Below are 19,339 nucleotides of genomic sequence, written 5' to 3'. Positions count from 1 at the left end.
TATTTATTTTATTGGACAATATCTAAACTAGATTAGATGCATATTAATTATTATGTGCAGTAAAAAAAGTAAGCTTATGTTTTTATTTTGCTACACATTTCACTATTCTGTATACGACTTTTAAAATTGCTTACACCTTAATATAATATTTCGGTCTTATAAGTTCTTCCCGTCATACTTGTGTAGCCTTGTAATTGTTGTATGCTGTTCAATTAAAAGATCTAATGAATCATAAAAATATAATTTAAATTCAACAGTTTTTTTTTTACTTTCTCGTTTACGAAGTATGGAGAAAGTATTGTAATTGTGCATGAGTCGGAAAAACATAATTTTGCAATCTTGACCGTATGTCTGTCTGTGAACACGATAACTTGAGTACCGTTACAGCTAGATTGATGAAATTTCATATATAAGTATTATATCAAATTTGTAGTTCTGTAACTGTAACAACTTTTCAGCTATTTCCGGTACCCGGAAGTGACACTTATTCTACTTTCAATTTTTCAAAAGCCTATAAAACTTAAGTTCAGTTTCAGTTAGAAATTTCCACATATTTGTAGAAGATCTGTTTTCTGTCAAATTTTGAGTAATTTCCGATGATTGCAAGTAGTATTTTACCCTATTTCTGATTTTAAAAAAACGCATATGAATTTATTTTTAACTTGATTCCTGTCTCTTTTTACAAAGTAGTGATGTTCCACACTATTATACAAATATTATTAGCAATTCATTTGGTGCGCAATTCTTTTTTCTACGAGAGTCTTTTCTATATTTAAAAAAATTAAATATTTGAAAATTGATTTTTTTTTTTAAACGTCTACATCCCAACTGCACTTGAGTTGCCATCCCAGCATTCATTGCCATACAGTAGAGCGTTAACAACATAATTCCGAAAAGATAAGTTTGCATTTGGCCTTGGTGATATTTTTTTATCCCCATGTTTTTTGCATGGTAGTAAAGACTTGCTTTCCAAGGGGCAATCAACCAATAATTTATCAGATTGGAGACAATTATTTATTTATAGTATAAAAAAAAGAATCATGTCACAAAATCAAAGAATCCAATTTATTCACTGAAAACAGGCAGAGAGTATATTATAGAACAAAGGTTAAAGTATGAGAGTATCCTCTAGAAGTGAGCCCTCAGTTATTGTCTTGGAGGCTGTTTTTTTGTTGAAGGACCTGGATAAAGGTGCCCGGAGTCTGGCAGAGAAGGTGGAGCCTTCAGGTGAGTAGTCGGAGGGGATCATCATGGACAGGATGTTGGAGAAGGTGCTGGACGAGTTCTCCATGCTACAGGTGAGAGAACATTACAGGTGTGAGTATATCACAGGTGTGTGTATATCACAGGTGAGAGAACATCACAGGTGTGTATATCACAGGTGTGTGTATATCACAGGTGAGAGAACATCACAGGTGTGTATATCACAGGTGTGTGTATATCACAGGTGAGAGAACATCACAGGTGAGAGAACATCAAGGTGTGGGTATATCACAGGTGTGTGTATATCACAGGTGAGAGAACATCACAGGTGAGAGATACATTGCAGGTGTGTGTATATCACAGGTGTGTGTATACCATAGGTGTGTGTATATCACAGGTGAGGACTAACACCAATCGGGGGAGGGGGGAATACTATAGAAGTTTGTTACATTAGGGTAGGGTGGTAGTGTGTGGCCAGTAGCATTTATTTATTAATTGCTAGATGAGATTCCCTCTGAACAGTGTATCAGTATCAGTTCAGTGTGTGTTGTGTAAATTTCACTCACATTCAACAGTGTATCAAGTTACTTAGTATTATGAATAAAGAATGTGTTAAGTTACTTAGCATTACAATTAAACAATGTGTTAAGTTACTTAGTGTTACCTGCAAGTTTCCTCAATTTGTGCAGCTTTGGGATAAATTTTGAGAGAATCTTTTAATCCGTCTACTGCCATTTCTTTCTAAAATAATTGGGTAGATAAATACATCATAATGTGTACTAATATATTTTAGTCATGGGTTGACTTCAGCACTATAATATCAGGAAAGTTTTAGTTTAATTACTGGCTAAAAGACACTTCAATTTTTGTTTTTCATGTTTCAAATTTTTTTAAGCAGCATAAAAGTCATTATTTTTGTTCCAACTTTTTATTCTGATGTTTCTGTTAGGGTTAAAATTAGTATTCAGTTAGATGTATGGTTATCTTAAATAGGTGTTATTGGGATTTCAAGTTGGATTTAATATTGAGGCATTATTGGTGTTAGATTAAGATTTGGTTTTGTTTGTTATGAACAACAACCACATGAGTAAATAAATTTATTAATTAAAAAAAACTTCTATTGGTGAACTGTTCAAAATATCCGATGTTCACAAAATATTCACACTTAATTAAAAAATTTAAATTATAGGCCTGTAGCATGTGTTGCTAGCAGAACCTAAATATATTATTTAAATTATGCTGAAACCTGCTGTAAAAAACATTGCAAGAGGATACCAAAAGGCATTAAAACCAGACTTCAACAGGGTTTTTAAATGGAAACAAAGCAGTTTAATAACACTCAGAACAATTACAAATGGTTACCTTTGTTATTCATCATTAAATAATGATAAGCAGCTTTAGATAAACAAGATATTACAAAGTTCACAAGCTTACCTTATGTTGTTTCTTGTTTCTAAAGTACAAATTTTCCCTAACAGCTCTATCTCTACAGTCCTGGATTTTGGAAAAAAAAAAGTCCATAATTGTGACCTAACAAAATCTGGGACTTTGGTTTATTTATTGAGTCATCACTCCATTTAGAACATAAGTTACAATCATTTATTGGATTAAATTATTTTATATAATAACATGTTTAAAGAATGTTTTAAAGTGTAGAGTTAGTTTACAAAACTATTCAGTATATTACATTACTTTTGGTAAAAGCTATGGTAACTGACTTTTATTTAATAATAGATTTTTTATCTATTGACTTACAGAGTAATAAGTGGCTCTGGATATTGGTATCCACACTATGGATGAGACTACTACAACAATCAGCACAATGTTGCTCCTCATGAATTTTACTGGTTTAAAATTATATACAACAATTCAAATGTTATAGTTTCTCATAAACTTTAAGCCCAAACAAAATATAATTCAGTATAATAATCAATTTAAAAGCAAAGTTCCCATGGGGCAAGTGAAGTAGAGTTCACCTGTTACTTTGACCTCAGCATATGAAGTGATAGTGTGGTCAGCACTATGCCCAGCCACCTTTACTTTCCCTAACGCAAGTTAAATACCCAATAGAGCTGATTACACTCAAGGATTTTCTAATTAATTGAACCCAGATTAAAAAATAAAACATATTACAGTAAAATAATCAATAATTGCTTCTCATCAATTTTTACTGGTGAAAATAATAAAGGTCTAAAACCGTCTACAACATTCAGAACAATGTTTTTTCTTGCTAATTTTACTGTGAAATGTTTAACAACAATCAGTATAATACTACTTTCGTGAATTATAACTGGAAAAAATATTGTTAGTTTTCTTGAAAAATAAATAACAAGCAGAAAATTTCACAAATTAATCCTAGGTCCTATGAGTTAAACATCGAGGGAAGAAGAAAAAACTCACCAAGACCAACAGAAAATTTCACAAATTAATCCTAGGTCCTATGAGTTAAACATCGAGGGAAGAAGAAAAAACTCACCAAGACCAACAGAAAATTTCACAAATTAATCCTAGGTCCTATGACTTAAACATCGAGGGAAGAAGAAAAAACTCACCAAGACCAACAGAAAATTTCACAAATTAATCCTAGGTCCTATGACTTAAACATCGAGGGAAGAAGAAAAAACTCACCAAGACCAACAGAAAATTTCACAAATTAATCCTAGGTCCTATGACTTAAACATCGAGGGAAGAAGAAAAAACTCACCAAGACCAACAGAAAATTTCACAAATTAATCCTAGGTCCTATGACTTAAACATCGAGGGAAGAAGAAAAAACTCACCAGTACCAATAGAGGGAATTGACTTTAAGTATGTATGAATTCTGTATATCATTGAAGTTATGTTTCTTTTACAAAGCCCATCCTAAAACAACATAAATGGATTTGAACCAAAAAAATTTTGTAAATACTTATTAAAGTTATTTGTTTTACAAAACCAAGCATGAAAAAAAAAACAATGGTAAATGTTTATGATGTAATTGGAAAAACCTCTGATTTTACTAGACCACAATTAAAAAACCAATGAAGCCAACCTGGCAATAGCCGGAGTAACAAGGTCGGCCATCTTTTAAAATCTCTTCAGCATATGGAACACAAGCACCTGGCAGGTCTGGGTTACTGTAATCAAAGCAGCACCACTTGCAGGCATTTTCATCTACAAGATGAAACTTATCATATTATTTTGTGCACAATAAAATCATAGGTCTCGAAGGCAGTGCTTGAAAGAAAGGAACCAGACGTTTATTAATTAAACATCAGGACAACAGACTTGTGTTTAAAATATTAAACCCAGAAAAAAACCTTTCCAGATTAAATTTTCTTTAGTCAACAAATGATTGTGGGGACAGCACTATGCAAAGCAGCTTCTATGAAAATGAAACCAGGCACCTATCAGATTAGGGTAGACTCAGGTGATACACATTGTACACACATCAAAACACTACACAATGGTACAGCACACATGCACACACTACAAAAGTTGCAGCATACATGCACACATTGTTACAATACACATGCACACTACACACAGGTACAGCACACATGTACACATGACACACTGATACAGCACACACTACACATTGGTACAATACACATGCACACACTACAAAATGGTACAACACACATGCACACACAGGAAAAGCTTACATGCACAGACTACACATTGATACACCACACAAAAGATATTCAAACTACACCATCTGCAAGTGTTAGACAGGACCTACCAGAGGATTCACACAAACAAGGCTTCAGTGTCTTATTCTCTTTGATAGATTTGATCTCACATAAAGATCTGCACTCTCCATTGTAACACTGGCCCCTGTGAACAAACAAACATGTTCAGTATACTGTAATATATCCCCAGTTCTATCAACATGCTTGCCAGATAAGAGCTTTATCAGACCAAAATAAATGTTCAGTATCCTGAATTAATTCATTCTATAAAAAAAAACTTGCCAGAAAAGAAGTTTATCAGACCACAGCAAATTTACCCATCAATACATTTTGTCCAATTAGGCAAGTCCCTTGGTGGTGGACATACAAAGCTGTCCCCACTATGATGGTTAAAGAAAACAATTAAAATTCAATTGGAATATAAAATATAGGAGTTAGTTTTCAGATAAATATTAACTAAAAAAGAATGTATCAGAAAGGCCATTCATGCGTGAACTATAGTTCCCATAAATAGTGGAATAAAAAAAGAGCTGCACAATAGGGCAAAACCACGTAACCCCATAATTTTATTTAACATTTGTATACCATACCTAAATTGCAACATAATCTATTAAAATATTTGATGTTCTACTATGTGCATATTGTCTTTTCTGTCTAATCTGTAACCACACTGTTGTGTGCTGATGAAGACTTGGGTCAAAAACGTCCATAGTATTTGTAACTGTCTTTAACTTCTGTTTGTATGTGGTTTATTATGTACACTGCATATGTATAGAATCTGATTATGCTGTTGCTATATGCTGGGGCAAGCACTAAAAGGATACGTGCAGTAGCTTTTCTGTTTACACTCCACATCTCCAGTGTTGTAACACACGGTTCCATTCTTGGCCAGCACACAACCTAGGCAGCACTCTGTGTTCTGGTCACTGGGTAAGGAGTCAACACAAACATTGAAACAGTTGTGGTCAACAATACATGGTTTTACATGCCACACAAACATTGAAACAGATGTGTTCAACAGCACACTGTTCTACACGCCACACAAACAGATGTCGCCACACAAACAGATGTCAACAATACATGGTTCTACATGCCACAACCTAGGCAGCACTCTGTGTTCTGGTCACTGGGTAGCTAGTCAATACATTGAAACAGATGTGTTTGAAAGCACACGGTTCTACATGCCACACAAACATTGAAACAGATGTCGTAAACAATACATGGTTCTACATGCCACACAAACAGATGTCGTAAACAATAACATGGTTCTACATGCCACACAAACATTGAAACAGATGTCGTCAACAATACATGGTTCTACATGCTACATATTTAATTTAAATTTAGATATACATTAACACACTCATATGGCACACAATAACACTACACAGTGGTACAATACACAACAACACACTGTGTGCTGACCTACAGATAAAGCCTACAGCAGTTAGAATGGTTTGTACACATAAACACATACATCATATAAAAAGTGTAGATAAACACACTCATGTCACACAAGAAGACTACACGCTTGTACAGAACAAACCAACACACTGTGTTCTGACCAACAGATAAAGCATACAGTAAGTTGACAGAGACTGGTTTTGTAAACATAAACACACTCACATGGCACACAACAACACTACACACTAGTACAGAACACACCAACACACAGTGTACTGACCTACAGACAAATTGAGCAGCAATCTGACAGTGACTGTTACAGCACATATCCAGATGGACAAGACCCAAGGCGCCAGCATCACACTCCTCCCCTGGCTCCACTAAACCATTCCCACAGAAACTGTGCAGGGTTTTTCTCACTGAAAAAAGTGAAAAGAGTTCTCTTCTCAAACCTGATGTTCCATGGCACAAGTCAAATAGAGTTCACTTGTTTCAGTGACCCTGGCTGACAAAAGGACAGGGTGGTCAGCACTAAGCACAGTCACCCTTACGTTTACTAAAGTTGACTTGAACCCTGACTTGAATTCAAGACTTTCAGCTTAGAAGTCAAGCACTCTACAGCATGGCATTGCCTTCCCATTTTGAAACATTTTATGGCTTTAGAAAGTGATCTTTTTTACAGCAATACTGAAAGTAGTGAAAGCTGATAAAAGTGGCTGGGCATGGAATTACACTTTCACCCTTACATGCAGAGAAATAGGTTAACTTCGTCTCATCTACTACTGTTTTTATTTCTATCAAAGATTACAAGTATAAAACTTTTGTGAAGCTATAAGAAAAATGGTTGGTATGGTAGCATCATTGGTACACATGACAACCAGGCTTACCCTTTAAACAATGAATCCATTCTAAGGTTCTGCCTATACTTCTACAACCAGGCTTACCCTTTAAACAATGAATCCATTCTAAGGTTCTGCCTATACTTCTCAGTGAACAAGGTGAAAAGAACTGGGAAAAGAAGAACTAGTTCAGGGATTTGCTATCTCTATATCTAGAGTTATAATGATGTTATTGATGTCTAGGGGGCTAAAGGATGGATTATTGTGTAAGATGTAACTGAATGTGTAAAATGTGACTAAATGTGTAAGAGGTGACTGAATGTGTAAGATGTAACAGTATGTGTAAGAGGTGACTGAATGTGTAAGATGTAACAGTATGTGTAAGATGTGACTGAATGTGTAAGATGTGACTGTATGTGTAAGATGTAACTGAATGTGTAAGATGTGACTGTATGTGTAAGATGTGACTGTATGTGTAAGATGTGACTGAATGTTTAAGATGTGACTGAATGTGTAAGATGTGACTGAATGTGTAAGATGTAACTGAATGTGTAAGATGTAACTGTATGTGTAAGATATGACTGTATGTGTAAGATGTGACTGAATGTGTAAGATGTGACTGAATGTTTAAGTTGTGATTGAAGGGGTAAGATGTAATTGAATGTTTAAGATACAACCAAATGTGTAAGATGTAACAGTATGTGTAAGATGTAATAGTATGTGTAAGATGTAACAGTATGTGTAAGATGTAACTGAATGTGTAAGATGTAACTGAATGTGTAAGATGTAACTGAATGTGTAAGATGTAATGTGTAAGAGGTAACTGACCTTGTTATTAACAAACCTCCCTGACTGGGATCTGTCCCACATCAGGTACTTGCCCCCATTTTGATCTGAGGGTGCACACTCACTGGTCAAGGGGTCATGGTCGCTGCCAAAATTGTGACCTGAAGACAGGTACATCAAAAACTATCTACAAGGCAAAATTAGCTCAAACTCCAAAACTAGTTTTTTAAGTGATAAAAATAATTATTTTAGAATTACAAAGACTTTTTTCAAGAATATATTTTCTCTTCATAAAATTATGCACAGCCATTGATAAAAAAAGGTATCAATATTTTAATAGTGACTATATTATATTAATGATTTTTTAAGTGATAATAAGTAAAGAATAAATGTGGAAAGGTGTGTTAATAACTTATACAATAGAATTTAGCAACCTCTAACCTAATAGATGACAAAAGCTAATATAATTTTAAAATGTTCATGTCATTTAGCACAGGGCTAGTCAAAATATTTTTTGTAACATAAACATAATTTTATATTGCACAACTTAACTTCTTCTGTCCTGACAATGACAATCAAATTGTAGAATTATAAGATATCAAAAAGCAATTAGCGTTTTTAATTTTTTTTTTACTTTTTTAAAATAAACAGCAACTGTAAATTTTAAACAAAAACCTCAACATACACAACCTACCTATTTCTACAGAAGAAAGAAAAAAATAAAAATAAATATACAATTAAAATTAACTCTATCAGTTTAATTATTTTTATTTTCCGTTTTAAATGTGTTAAATAGCAGAGAATAATATGTAGGCCTACCATGGAGTGGTCTAGCGGTAGAGAGCTGGATTGCTAACCCGTAAGTCACGAGTTCGAATCCGGGTTCAAGTCAGTAGAACGTCCTTGAGTCCACCCAACTCTGATGGGTACCTAACTCACGTTAGGGAAAGTAAAGGCGGCTGGGCATAGTGCTGACCACACTATCTCTTCATATGCCGAGGTCACAGAAACAAGTGAACTCTACTTCACTTGCCCCATAGACCTTCAAGTTTGAAAGGGAAACTTTACTTACTACCAGCTAACAGCCATGGACTTACCATGAGCCATGACAATATTAAGCAGTAGGCTAGGTATCGGCCCATTCTGGATGTCAGTATCTGAAGAAACTCCAACATTTGGGGCGTTAACTCCAGCAAAGCTCACTAAAAAATGCATAATTAAAACATTATTATGTGGACATTAAAATTGCAACTTCAGCATTTTAAAAAGGGAATTTTTAAACATAATATAATATAAATTAAAGAGGGACAACATATATTTTAACACATATCTATACCCCTTCCCCCACCACTAAAAATAAACTGAAAGTACTTAGAAGTAGCCTATAGATTGTCATTAAAGTTGATTATAAAAAAAACTTAATTATAAGTAAATTACTTCTGCATATGCCATCCAGCTTGGCTAGTCCAAGAATGTGTTTAGGCATTGGGTAGCTGGTCAGTAAATGTCCCAAACAAACTGGAGTCACCACATTCACAAAGCTCATGTGGTATGCAAAGGACTGAAATAGTTAATAATTGATGTTCAAACATTGCTATACCAGTAGATCTATGTAGTATACAAAGGACTGAAAGAGTTAATAATTGATGTTCAAACATTGCTATACCAGTAGATCTATGTAGTATGCAAAGGACTGAAAGAGTTAATAATTGATGTTCAAACATTGCTATACCAGTAGATCTATGTAGTATGCAAAGGACTGAAAGGGTTAATAATTGATGTTCAAATATTGCTATACCAGTAGATTAATGTAGTATGCAAAGGACTGAAAGAGTAAATAATTGATGTTCAAACATTGCTATACCAGTAGATCTATGTAGTACACAAAGGACTGCCACTATAGCTTTTTAACAATGATTGCAATTATGTGGTATTTGAAAAAACAATCTCATATTTGTTTTTAAAGCCATAAATCTATTTTTACATTAATCAGATTAAAGTTATAAAAATAAGACAAAAAATAACTCAAAGATTTTCTATTTTCCACAATCATTTTTTAAATGCTAAACAAAAATCATTTTACCTGCCACATTAATTTGAATAGCTGGACAATATATTGATAAATCTTCTACTCATCATTAGTAGCTTATACTAATAACCCCTTTTTATTCTCCATTAATTCATTGAGTAAACACAGACATAATGTACAACTTACTTCCATCTTGGAATGCATGTCCCAACTAGCATGCCAAGAATTGAAATGAGTTACTGGAATGTTTGTTGTGATAGTTGGGGTCGTGTAGAGGACAATCTAATAAAATAAACACATTTAAGTGAAGCTAGATCTTCAGAGATATCTGGCCACCTTTGTCTGGTGTAATGGTGTAGTGTAGAGGACAATCTAATAAAATAAATTAATAAACAGCCAGATCTTCAGAGAAACCTGGAGAATAGGACTAGTTAGAATGGCAAATAACATTTTATGGTGGTGCTTGCCTGTAGTATAAAGGTTCATACTTAAAAATGACATGTTACCTCCCTTGATTCAATTATTTGTTGTTTTTTATGTTGCCATATTCCATATTAATTTTCTTTTTTTTTTTGCTTTAAGGAGTAACATCATAACATGAAAGATATTTTTCCAATCATTTGTTTGAGTTTCTTTATTTAGCAATAAAAAATATCTATGCAATTGAAATGAAAATAAAAAATAGTAGGACTGAAAAGTGTAAGTGTAAGAGAGGACTGAATTCTAACGCAATTAATACCAGGATGTTGTCTAATAAAATATCAGCAGCTGACTTACCACAGATATGCGAATCCCAATGCCTGTGAAGACCTCGAAGTCCCCACCAACAAACTTTGATTGTCTATAGATTCTGTCTACGTTCTGGACCAGACTTACCTGCTCATGGCAAGATTTATATTTCATTTATCAATTTCATTCATCAATTAATTACAGAGCTTGCAATTAAACTAAAGATCTTTACACTATATTGTCATTTCATAGGCATATTACATAACAGAAGGTGTTTTAAAATAAAAAAAATATTTTATTAGTAAGCAATTTTGTAAATAAACAACATTAGAAATAGAATGTTATGAAAGTGTATCATTCATAGAGGTGACAAGGCATTTTATAAATTTATTTTGGTTCTAAATATAGATATGCCATGAAAATCCTCGACAAACACCCAGACAATTGAGATGGTACAATCCTTACTATCTTGGATGATAAAAAAATATTGATACCTAAATAATTATTGGGATTGTTCTGCTTAGCTCTACAATTAGCTGTAGTAGGCTATAAAAATGGGACATCAATATTTACTTAGTTACTGAGGAATTATGAAATAAAACATTTTGGTCCAAAAACGCAACTATGTTAAGAAAATGAAGAAGTGAAAAGGAAAGTATTTAAACTCTGAACTAAAGAACAAATATTGTAAGCTCTTACAATATTATATTATACCATCAATGATAAACATGCCAGGTGCTGCTTCCTGCAACGATTGGAATAAAAGTCAAAGTCTGCTACCAGGTATAAAAGACAGGTGTCTCCGGACAATGATCTTTTTACCTTGGTATCTGATGAAATAGTAAATATACATTAAAAAAACAAAATATTTATGTGAAGTTGTGTTTCAGAGGTTGTTTTTTTTCATATACCAGTATAAAAAAATTAAGTAAAAACTTGATGTTTTAATAAAAAATTTAAATATTTACTTTTTTTCAAGAAAGAAGGATGTTTCACATAGTTTGTTGAGAAGTGCTGACTTTTTGTATGTGAACTCTCAACACCACTGTAATTAATTTCAAGTTTTTTTTTTAAAAATGAAATGAAGAAAGTAAAATGATATATTAAATAAATATATAAATATAAATATAAATATCAGTGAAATTAGGGAAAAAACTTGTGACTGTTTTGTTAATTAAATAACAATTTTAAATAATTTAAGTTATATTTCTATGTCCAAGCTAAAACAAGTGATTTTCAATACATTATTAAATTAAGTCAATAAATTTTTAAGTTAACTTTTTATCTATTAAAAATATCTTGTATAGAATACAAACTTAGTAAAAAAAAACTTACCATCTGCCAACACTATCTACTAAATCTGAACTTCTATATGCTATCAGTGTATCATTGTGTGGGTTTTCAGATGATTTTAAAAGATTAACTGCAGGCTATAAAAAGCAACATAAAATATTTTTAAAATTGTTTCCATATAAAAGGCATTATGTTTAAAAATTTACTATAACAATTTGCTATTCAAATTTTCTTATAAAAATAAAACCTAATTGAAAATTGGATACAGCTGTTGATTATAAGAATTTTTTAATAATAAAATTGTTATAGTTTTATAGTTGTAGTTATATTAGGTAACAGACCTTATATGGTGTGACTTACCTCAATAACATATGTATCATTTTCTTCAAAAATCTGCAATGCTAACAATGTACCTTCCATATAAGCACTAACATAGACTGCTGGGTTATCTAAAAACAAAAATGGAAAAATTATTTTCTGCTCCCACACATCTGCCTCTGTAAACCCATACTCCCTAGCACTGTAGAACATTACTTTTGTGTATTTTACAAAACACCAACTCCTATGATAGGTAAGCTTTATCAATCAATTTAACCTGTTATTCATTGTTGTAAAAATATGACAGTTTAAAGTCCATGAGCATCAATGACACTGATTCTCAACCAATCTCTTACACAGGCACAACCAACTTGAGCTATGCCATTAAACCAGGCAGACCACAACAAGTTGAGCAATAGAGCGTTTCTCTTACACCTACACCTCTGTACCCAAAATCTACCAGGTTTTTACTTCCACCAACAAACACCCAGTTTGGGGAGTAGTTTGGTTAAGCCATGAATAATGGTCTAGGGTTGGGGTTAGAACTCAAGTTCTCAACTCAAGTTCTGAACTCAAGATGTTCTACCAATAGACAATGCTGAACGATATCTCCACCGCTATAAATAAATACTAACCTTTTTTTTTTTCAAAATTATTTATCAGATACAAATAAATGATATGTACTTTACATTTCCAGCTTAGGATAGTTAAATCTAGAAAATGCGAAAAAATTAAAGCATAAAGTAAAATTATGTTGCCACAATATGACTAAGCACCTGTACAATGTCCTGTGAAAACCAAGATTTGATCGACAGCCAATGATTTTTTTCTGTCGTCTGCATCAACTATGTAGGCCTTGAACTCTTCAGCTAGAACATCAGTGTCTGGCCTAAGTGTTAGCTGGAAGTTCCTGAAAACAGTTATGTTTATAGTTTATGTATGAATTAATAAAATTAATAAATCTAAAAACAGAGATTAAGCATTTAACCTCATGTATAAAATAACAGTCAACATTTTTTTAAATAAAACAATTTAGAAATTTAACAGAGATACAGAATTTAAAATAAAATGCATGAAATATTTTGTGTGCATTACCTGTTGAATATTTTAAACTTCACAAATTTATAAAATACTTGAATGTCAGCTGATCTTTTAACATAAGTTGAAATGCCCATTTCACTTAGTGTCTCAAAATAGTTTACATTCACTATCCCACAAGCTGGAAGAAAAAGGTAAATTGTTTTTAATTCAGTGCTTGTCCTGTTTTGTGGAACTATCAACTACATTCCAATGACTTTATTTGCAATGATATAGAAGAAACATTTCTACACATCATTAACTGAGTTATTAGCCTATATATTGGCCTGTCTTCTGATCACAGAGCAACAATGACCTTTGATCCAGGGCTGCAAACCCATAAACAATTTTCAGTTACAAAAGCATTGATTTTCTGTAATTATAAGCCTTTAACCACAACCTTTTAAAGAATACTTTTAACACTTTTTTTTAGATAAGGTCAATAAGTCTAATTAAATATCACAAAATGTATTGGCTTAACGATTACTTTTAAATTAAGAAATGTAGGCCTACTTAGTGTAATAAAAAAACATACTTTTTAAAAATCTGCACTTAATTATCAGAATGAAATTGTTCATTGATTCTTGATAATTTTAAAAATAAATATGTAAGCGCTTGTATAGTATATCATTTTTGTGACTGGAACCTTTGGGAAACTGTTAATGTGCAATCAACATTGACAAGGTTTGAGAAAGTTCACACTATACTATAGGTCTAACAACTCCTGCCCACATTGATATTGAGTCATTGACAGGAAAGGAGGTGATGTTATCAAAAAAGTTTGTAAACAAAAACACCAGAAAATACAGCTGTTAAAACTCAAGACCAGGAACCAAACACTAATTTCTGTTGGTCACAATTTTTAAATTATTTTACAGATGACAACAGCATTGCTGTTTAGGCATAATCAGCCATAATTTAATCTTAATAATACCATAACCTGGGTACCAAAATAGTAAAATTATTAAAATTGTAAGTTAGGCTAGGCGGCTAGGTCTAGATTACTCTAGATTTCTTTTAAAAAGTTTTAAAGTCTAGTTAATTAGATCTATTTATTTATTATAAATGTTATAGATTCTAATGATGTACCAAATCCTAAAATTATTGATGTCAACATAGATCTAGTCGCGAGCAGGATCATAATGTGTTTACAATTATTAAGACAATCGCAGAACTTGAAAATGAAAATCTCGGAGAAAATATTTGTAATTTTTACACCAATCTGGAAAGGGGCTTTGCCAGATGCTAGTTACATTATAATTTTCAAAACACATTTAAAAATTTCTTTATACAATCAATAGTTAGACAATAACTATGTAAAAATTCAGCATTTATTGGTGTTGTTTAACAATATAACATTTTAGAATAACAAACTTAAAGTTGTTATTATTTTTTAACTTTGAAGATGATGTAAAGGTGGGCTAATTTTTAAAGTTTTTCAGCAATTTGGCCAACTTAACAAATTAGCATAATTTTTTATTCGCATTCATGTCTAGAATCTAGGTCTCTTTATTTGATGAAGCTCGATCAGACAATTTTATAGGGGAATTTCATTCAATTACAAGATGATTAGTTGTTCAAAAATCACGAAAAAATAGTTACTTCGTTTTATAAATATTAGTATTATTCGACGTAAGTTTATAGGGCCTACATTCGTAGTTACGTTGTTTGTTTGGTGTGTACAAACAAAAATTCACGCACCTCAAGCACTTACCTGTTAATCATCGTGTCGATGATCTTGTTGATGGGTCCTGTTGTTGATGGGCAGAGGCGTAGCGAGGGGGGGGGGGGGGCGGGGAGGACATATGTCCCCGGGCGCCGACCGTAGGAGGGCGCCAAAATGGGTTGGAAAAACAAATTGAAAGTTTGAGGGGGGAGGGTGCAAATCAAAAGTTCGAGGGCGGGGTGCAAATCGAAAGTTTGTCCCCGGGCGCCGGGAAGGGTCGCTACGCCTCTGTTGATGGGTCCATCAAAACATTTTAATTGGGGACAATAGATAGCTAAATGGGATGGCGTGGCCTAAGCGGTAGAGCGCTAGGCTGCTAACCCGAAAATCTCTAGTTCGAATCGGGGTTCATAGCAGTACAATTTCCCTGAGGAGACATCCATTTATGACGTCCACATTTTTTTTTTTTTTTTTTTTTTGGGATTTTGGACCACGTCCACAAAAATCCACTTAATTCCCCTTTAGAAGTAGGCCTACACACGCGTCCGCAATAGTCAATTTTTTTCGCCTCTCCCCCCCCCCCCCCCCCCCCCCACCGTGTGGACGTCATAAATGGATGACCCCTGAGTCACCTAGCTTTGATGGGTACCTAGCTATTGTAAAGTAAAGTAAAGGCGGCTGGACAAAGGAGAGGCGTAGCGAGGGGTGGGGGGGACGGGAAATATGTCCCAAAATGGGTTGGAAAATTAAATTCAAAGCCTTAAAGTGGGTGCAAATTGAAAGTTTGAGGGGGGGTGTAAATCGAAATATTGAGGGGGGTGCAAATCGAAAGTTTGAGAGGGGGGTGCAAATTGAAAGTTTGTCCCCGGGCGCCGGGAAGGGTCGCTACGCCTCTGGGACAAAGTGCTGACCACACCTTCCCTTCATATACCAAGATCAAGAAACATATGCATTCAGTAGCGTAGCGAGAGGGGGGGGGGCGATGTCCCCGGGCGCCAACCTTAGGGGGCGCCAAAATTGGTTGGAAAAATAAATTGAAAGGTTGAGGGGGGTGCAAATCGAAAGTTTGTCCCCGGGCGCCGGGAAGGGTCGCTACGCCTCTGGGACAAAGTTTCTACCATTTTGCCTCGGAATGGTGGGGGATACCTAGAAAAACTGCCTCACACCCGATCCCCCCCCCCCTTTCGCTTTTGAGATCTTACCCACCCTCTCGTAAGAGGAGGTAACCAAGCTTGGTTGATGCTATCGATAATATTAATAGAGTTGCCTCGCTTTAAAAAAGGAAATTGGGGTGTTGGGAAATTGCGAGACGCGAATTAGACCTAGCCATAATATTTTATTAAAAATATCCAAGAATATATTAAAAACATTTTCATTAGCTGATTAATTTCGTACCTTGTAGCTTCGACCGAATTTACGTACCTAAAACAATATATTATCATAAAAGCTTATAATAAAAGTAAAGCTTGTAAATTATTATAAAAACAAAACGATACGATAGGCTAGTAAAACTGAAGGGAAGCTACTCTAATATTTATTCTGAAAGTTGGCCTCTGTTTTCATTCATTTCCTAGTAGACCAGTTTCAGTTCAGGACATTTTTCATCAAGATTTCTAGATCTAGATCTATGGTGACTTACTAAATATTACTAGATCTTGATCTAATAACTTACTAATAGTTAATTGTACTATATTCAACTATACTATACTCAACTATATACCTATAGGCCTAGGCCTACTGAATTGTAATTTTTGTGCATAAAATAATAATTAAAATATGCTGCTGTAACACTAACAGCAATGTTTATGCTAAAGCATAGGCTTTTTGATGAGAATTACAGAATGATTTTTTTTATTAAAAATGTATCAATAATAGCTAGAACACTAGTAAACTAAGCTAATTTAGCATATTTTAACTTTCTGTGTAAAGTCATTATTACTGAAAAAAAATTCCAAAGTCAGGTCAGTCTGTGGCAACCTCCAATGAACTTGACAGAAGGAAAAAAAACTTGACCCGTGACCTTCATTAAAACAGAATTTGCTTTTGTTTTTTTTTTAATTTTCAGTATACATGTGCTTAATCTTACCCAATAAGTGATAAAAATTTGAAAATTAATTTTAATTACTGGTGTAAAGTGACATAAACAGCTTAATAAACACGTGTTTTCTTGAGGGGGTGTGGCCCGGGTGTGGCACATCCTGACATCGCATTGTTTGTAACTTTATATTTCTGTGTTTTATGACTATATTTGTTCACAATCAGCATGCTATGCTTTTAATTTTGATAAAGGGTAAGTATACCAAGTTACAAAACCTGAAATCTAACTAATAATTCATACTTTCAGTTTAAAAAATAATGAAAACGATCATCAATGAAGAAAGCGTAAACATTCTATTTTTAGGTGTGACATAAAAAAACAGTCATAAATCTAGCCAAATGATTGGATTCTTGCGCAGCACACATTTTCCCGCGCCTCGTTTTCACTAAGCAAGATTATAATAAAATGGCATTATTGGGGGGTGATCGTTTTCCCACGCACATATCTCATTAACACGCCAAATTATTACCAGTTAATGGTAATGTGTGTAAAATTAATACTTTAAAGTTTACATCTGACATAAGCTGGTTTGCATCTGGAAGCGATATGTAAGAGTTATTTGATATAAAAGACAAGAATTCATAGAGCTACTTTCACTAAGGCGCCGCTTGCGAGACAAACAAAGGAATTAGGCCAAAAGTAGATCCGACAATTCTTAAATAACAGACTTAAATAGAAACGGATAGTTCCGATTTCTTAAATTAACGATGGCTTCGTAATCATTAGTTTTATCGCTCTACCCATTAGTGAAAGCGAAACTGGTCGCCATTTTTGGTAAGCGCATGAGCCGTGAGATGGCTTCAAAACAACAAACCCGGAAGCTGCGAATTCGAACGGCCTACTAAAGCAGGTAATCTATCGTTTTGGGTACGTAAAATCGCCCGCGGCTATTAATGAACGAAAACGTTACCTCATTGTCAAGGCTGTAATAGAAGTATATTGTGATATGTTTGTGTCAAATATTATAGATAAATGAATAATAAACCTAAATCAATGGCTAAATATATCAATATAGGCCCGAAATTAACTTTAAACAGCAGTGTCTGCAAGCAAGATTTGCTATATAAACAGCCGCCATTTGACTTGTAAAATAGAGTGACTTCCGCCTGAATCTTGCGCTATAAGTCTATAAAAATAAAACTTTAACAAGATGGCTGCTATAGTAAATGAGTATGGTTGCATCTGTTGGAAACATCGCTGGTGTTCATTTATTACTGAAAAGTTTTAATTCAATTGTTTAGAAACAGGTACATAAATGAAACAAGGAAACATTTTTGTATTTTTCAAAACATAAATCCTCCTCAAAATGTGAAATAATTATTAAAATGTAAGGAGTCACCTGTTTTTCACATTACTAGTCGCGGGCGATTTTACGTACCTAAAACGATAGATTACCCTAAAGCATATGAATTAGTTAGTAATAGTTAGTATTATTCATTTAATATTTAATAAGTATTTTTAACTACCATGTTAAAATAGTTTTTAAAGACTGAGATGATCCTTCACCTTTACCAGGCTTGGTGTGATATTCATAATTCACTAAGCTTTTTGTGTCCAGGCATGGCATAGATAATAATAGATATAGATTATGCTTGACTGCTAAGTCTCAAGTTTGAATCCGGGTTCAAGTCAATACAATCTCCCTGAGTCCACCCAGCTCTAAATGGGTACCGAACTCATGTTAAGGAAAAGTAAAGGTGGATAGACACAATACTGACCACACCAAGGTTACAGAAACAGGTGTACTCTACTTAACTTGCCTCATAGGCTGTCGTCTGGAAAATGGAACTTTTTTTTTGTTCAGGCAGTTTAAAAATATTTGATCAAGATTTGATCTTCATGTGCATTGTTTTGTCACCGCAACTCAAAACAAAAATTTTAAAAAAGATTCAATAAAATAAATTATGTCAAATTTGAAAACAGGATAAATAATTAAATGTAGCTACAAATCTGCTTGTGCAAAAAGTCTAGTAGTAGTAGGCCAACACAAAATAACACAATGAAAGGGTAGATCATTGTCATTTGCAGTCTTAACAAAGTCCTATCATCCCTTAGCCATGTCTTAGATTGATAATTAGACTTATTACTCGGGGGAAAATAAATACACAACTTTATTTGTAGCAATAGAGCCTACTACTGTAAGCCACCTTAATAGGATGTCACCTTTCAAAAAACATTGTTTTAGTGATCTTTTTAGGCAGCTAATTTTCCTTTTTATGAACACTA

At 33.7% G+C, this 19,339-nt stretch overlaps 2 protein-coding genes across 5 annotated transcripts in view; one reads left to right on the top strand and one right to left on the bottom strand.

The window, feature by feature from the left end:
- Window positions 1-1,087: 1,087 nt before the first annotated feature.
- Window positions 1,088-18,201, bottom strand: LOC131943661 (ADAM 17-like protease). 3 transcript variants are annotated; one of them, XM_059303867.1, is made up of 23 exons: window positions 18,024-18,201; window positions 13,368-13,491; window positions 13,049-13,182; window positions 12,315-12,403; window positions 11,997-12,091; window positions 11,630-11,706; window positions 11,376-11,491; window positions 10,710-10,808; window positions 10,119-10,214; window positions 9,341-9,464; window positions 9,001-9,105; window positions 7,946-8,064; window positions 7,223-7,286; window positions 6,559-6,697; window positions 5,699-5,800; window positions 5,192-5,254; window positions 4,925-5,019; window positions 4,235-4,356; window positions 3,984-4,065; window positions 2,959-3,047; window positions 2,638-2,697; window positions 1,868-1,944; window positions 1,088-1,292 (listed from the first exon to the last, which is right to left on the bottom strand). In XM_059303867.1, the coding sequence occupies exons 2-23, from the start codon at window positions 13,445-13,447 to the stop codon at window positions 1,109-1,111; spliced, it is 2,211 nt and encodes a 736-aa protein (XP_059159850.1). In that variant the 5' UTR covers window positions 13,448-13,491; window positions 18,024-18,201; the 3' UTR covers window positions 1,088-1,108. The 3 variants fall into 3 exon arrangements, with proteins under 3 accessions (XP_059159850.1, XP_059159849.1, XP_059159848.1); XM_059303866.1 differs by lacking the exon at window positions 18,024-18,201 and adding an exon at window positions 16,955-17,956; XM_059303865.1 differs by lacking the exon at window positions 18,024-18,201 and adding an exon at window positions 14,439-14,536.
- The window catches only part of LOC131943662 (uncharacterized), a 16,016-nt gene continuing 13,087 nt past the window's right edge, over window positions 16,411-19,339 (top strand). The window contains exon 1 of one of the 2 annotated variants that reach the window (XM_059303868.1): window positions 16,411-16,645. The gene's annotated coding sequence lies outside the window, so the exon portion shown is untranslated. Of the gene's footprint in view, window positions 16,646-18,256; window positions 18,537-19,339 lie in introns of those variants that run through there. The other variant, XM_059303869.1, reaches the window with a different exon arrangement.

The sequence above is a fragment of the Physella acuta genome, unplaced genomic scaffold (genome assembly GCF_028476545.2).
Source record: "Physella acuta isolate Inbredline_101_S28 unplaced genomic scaffold, ASM2847654v3 ptg000464l, whole genome shotgun sequence".
Classification (NCBI taxonomy): Eukaryota; Metazoa; Mollusca; class Gastropoda; family Physidae; genus Physella; species Physella acuta.
The sequence above is the reverse complement of the archived record's forward strand: the minus strand, read 5'-3'. Positions and strand labels throughout refer to the sequence as shown.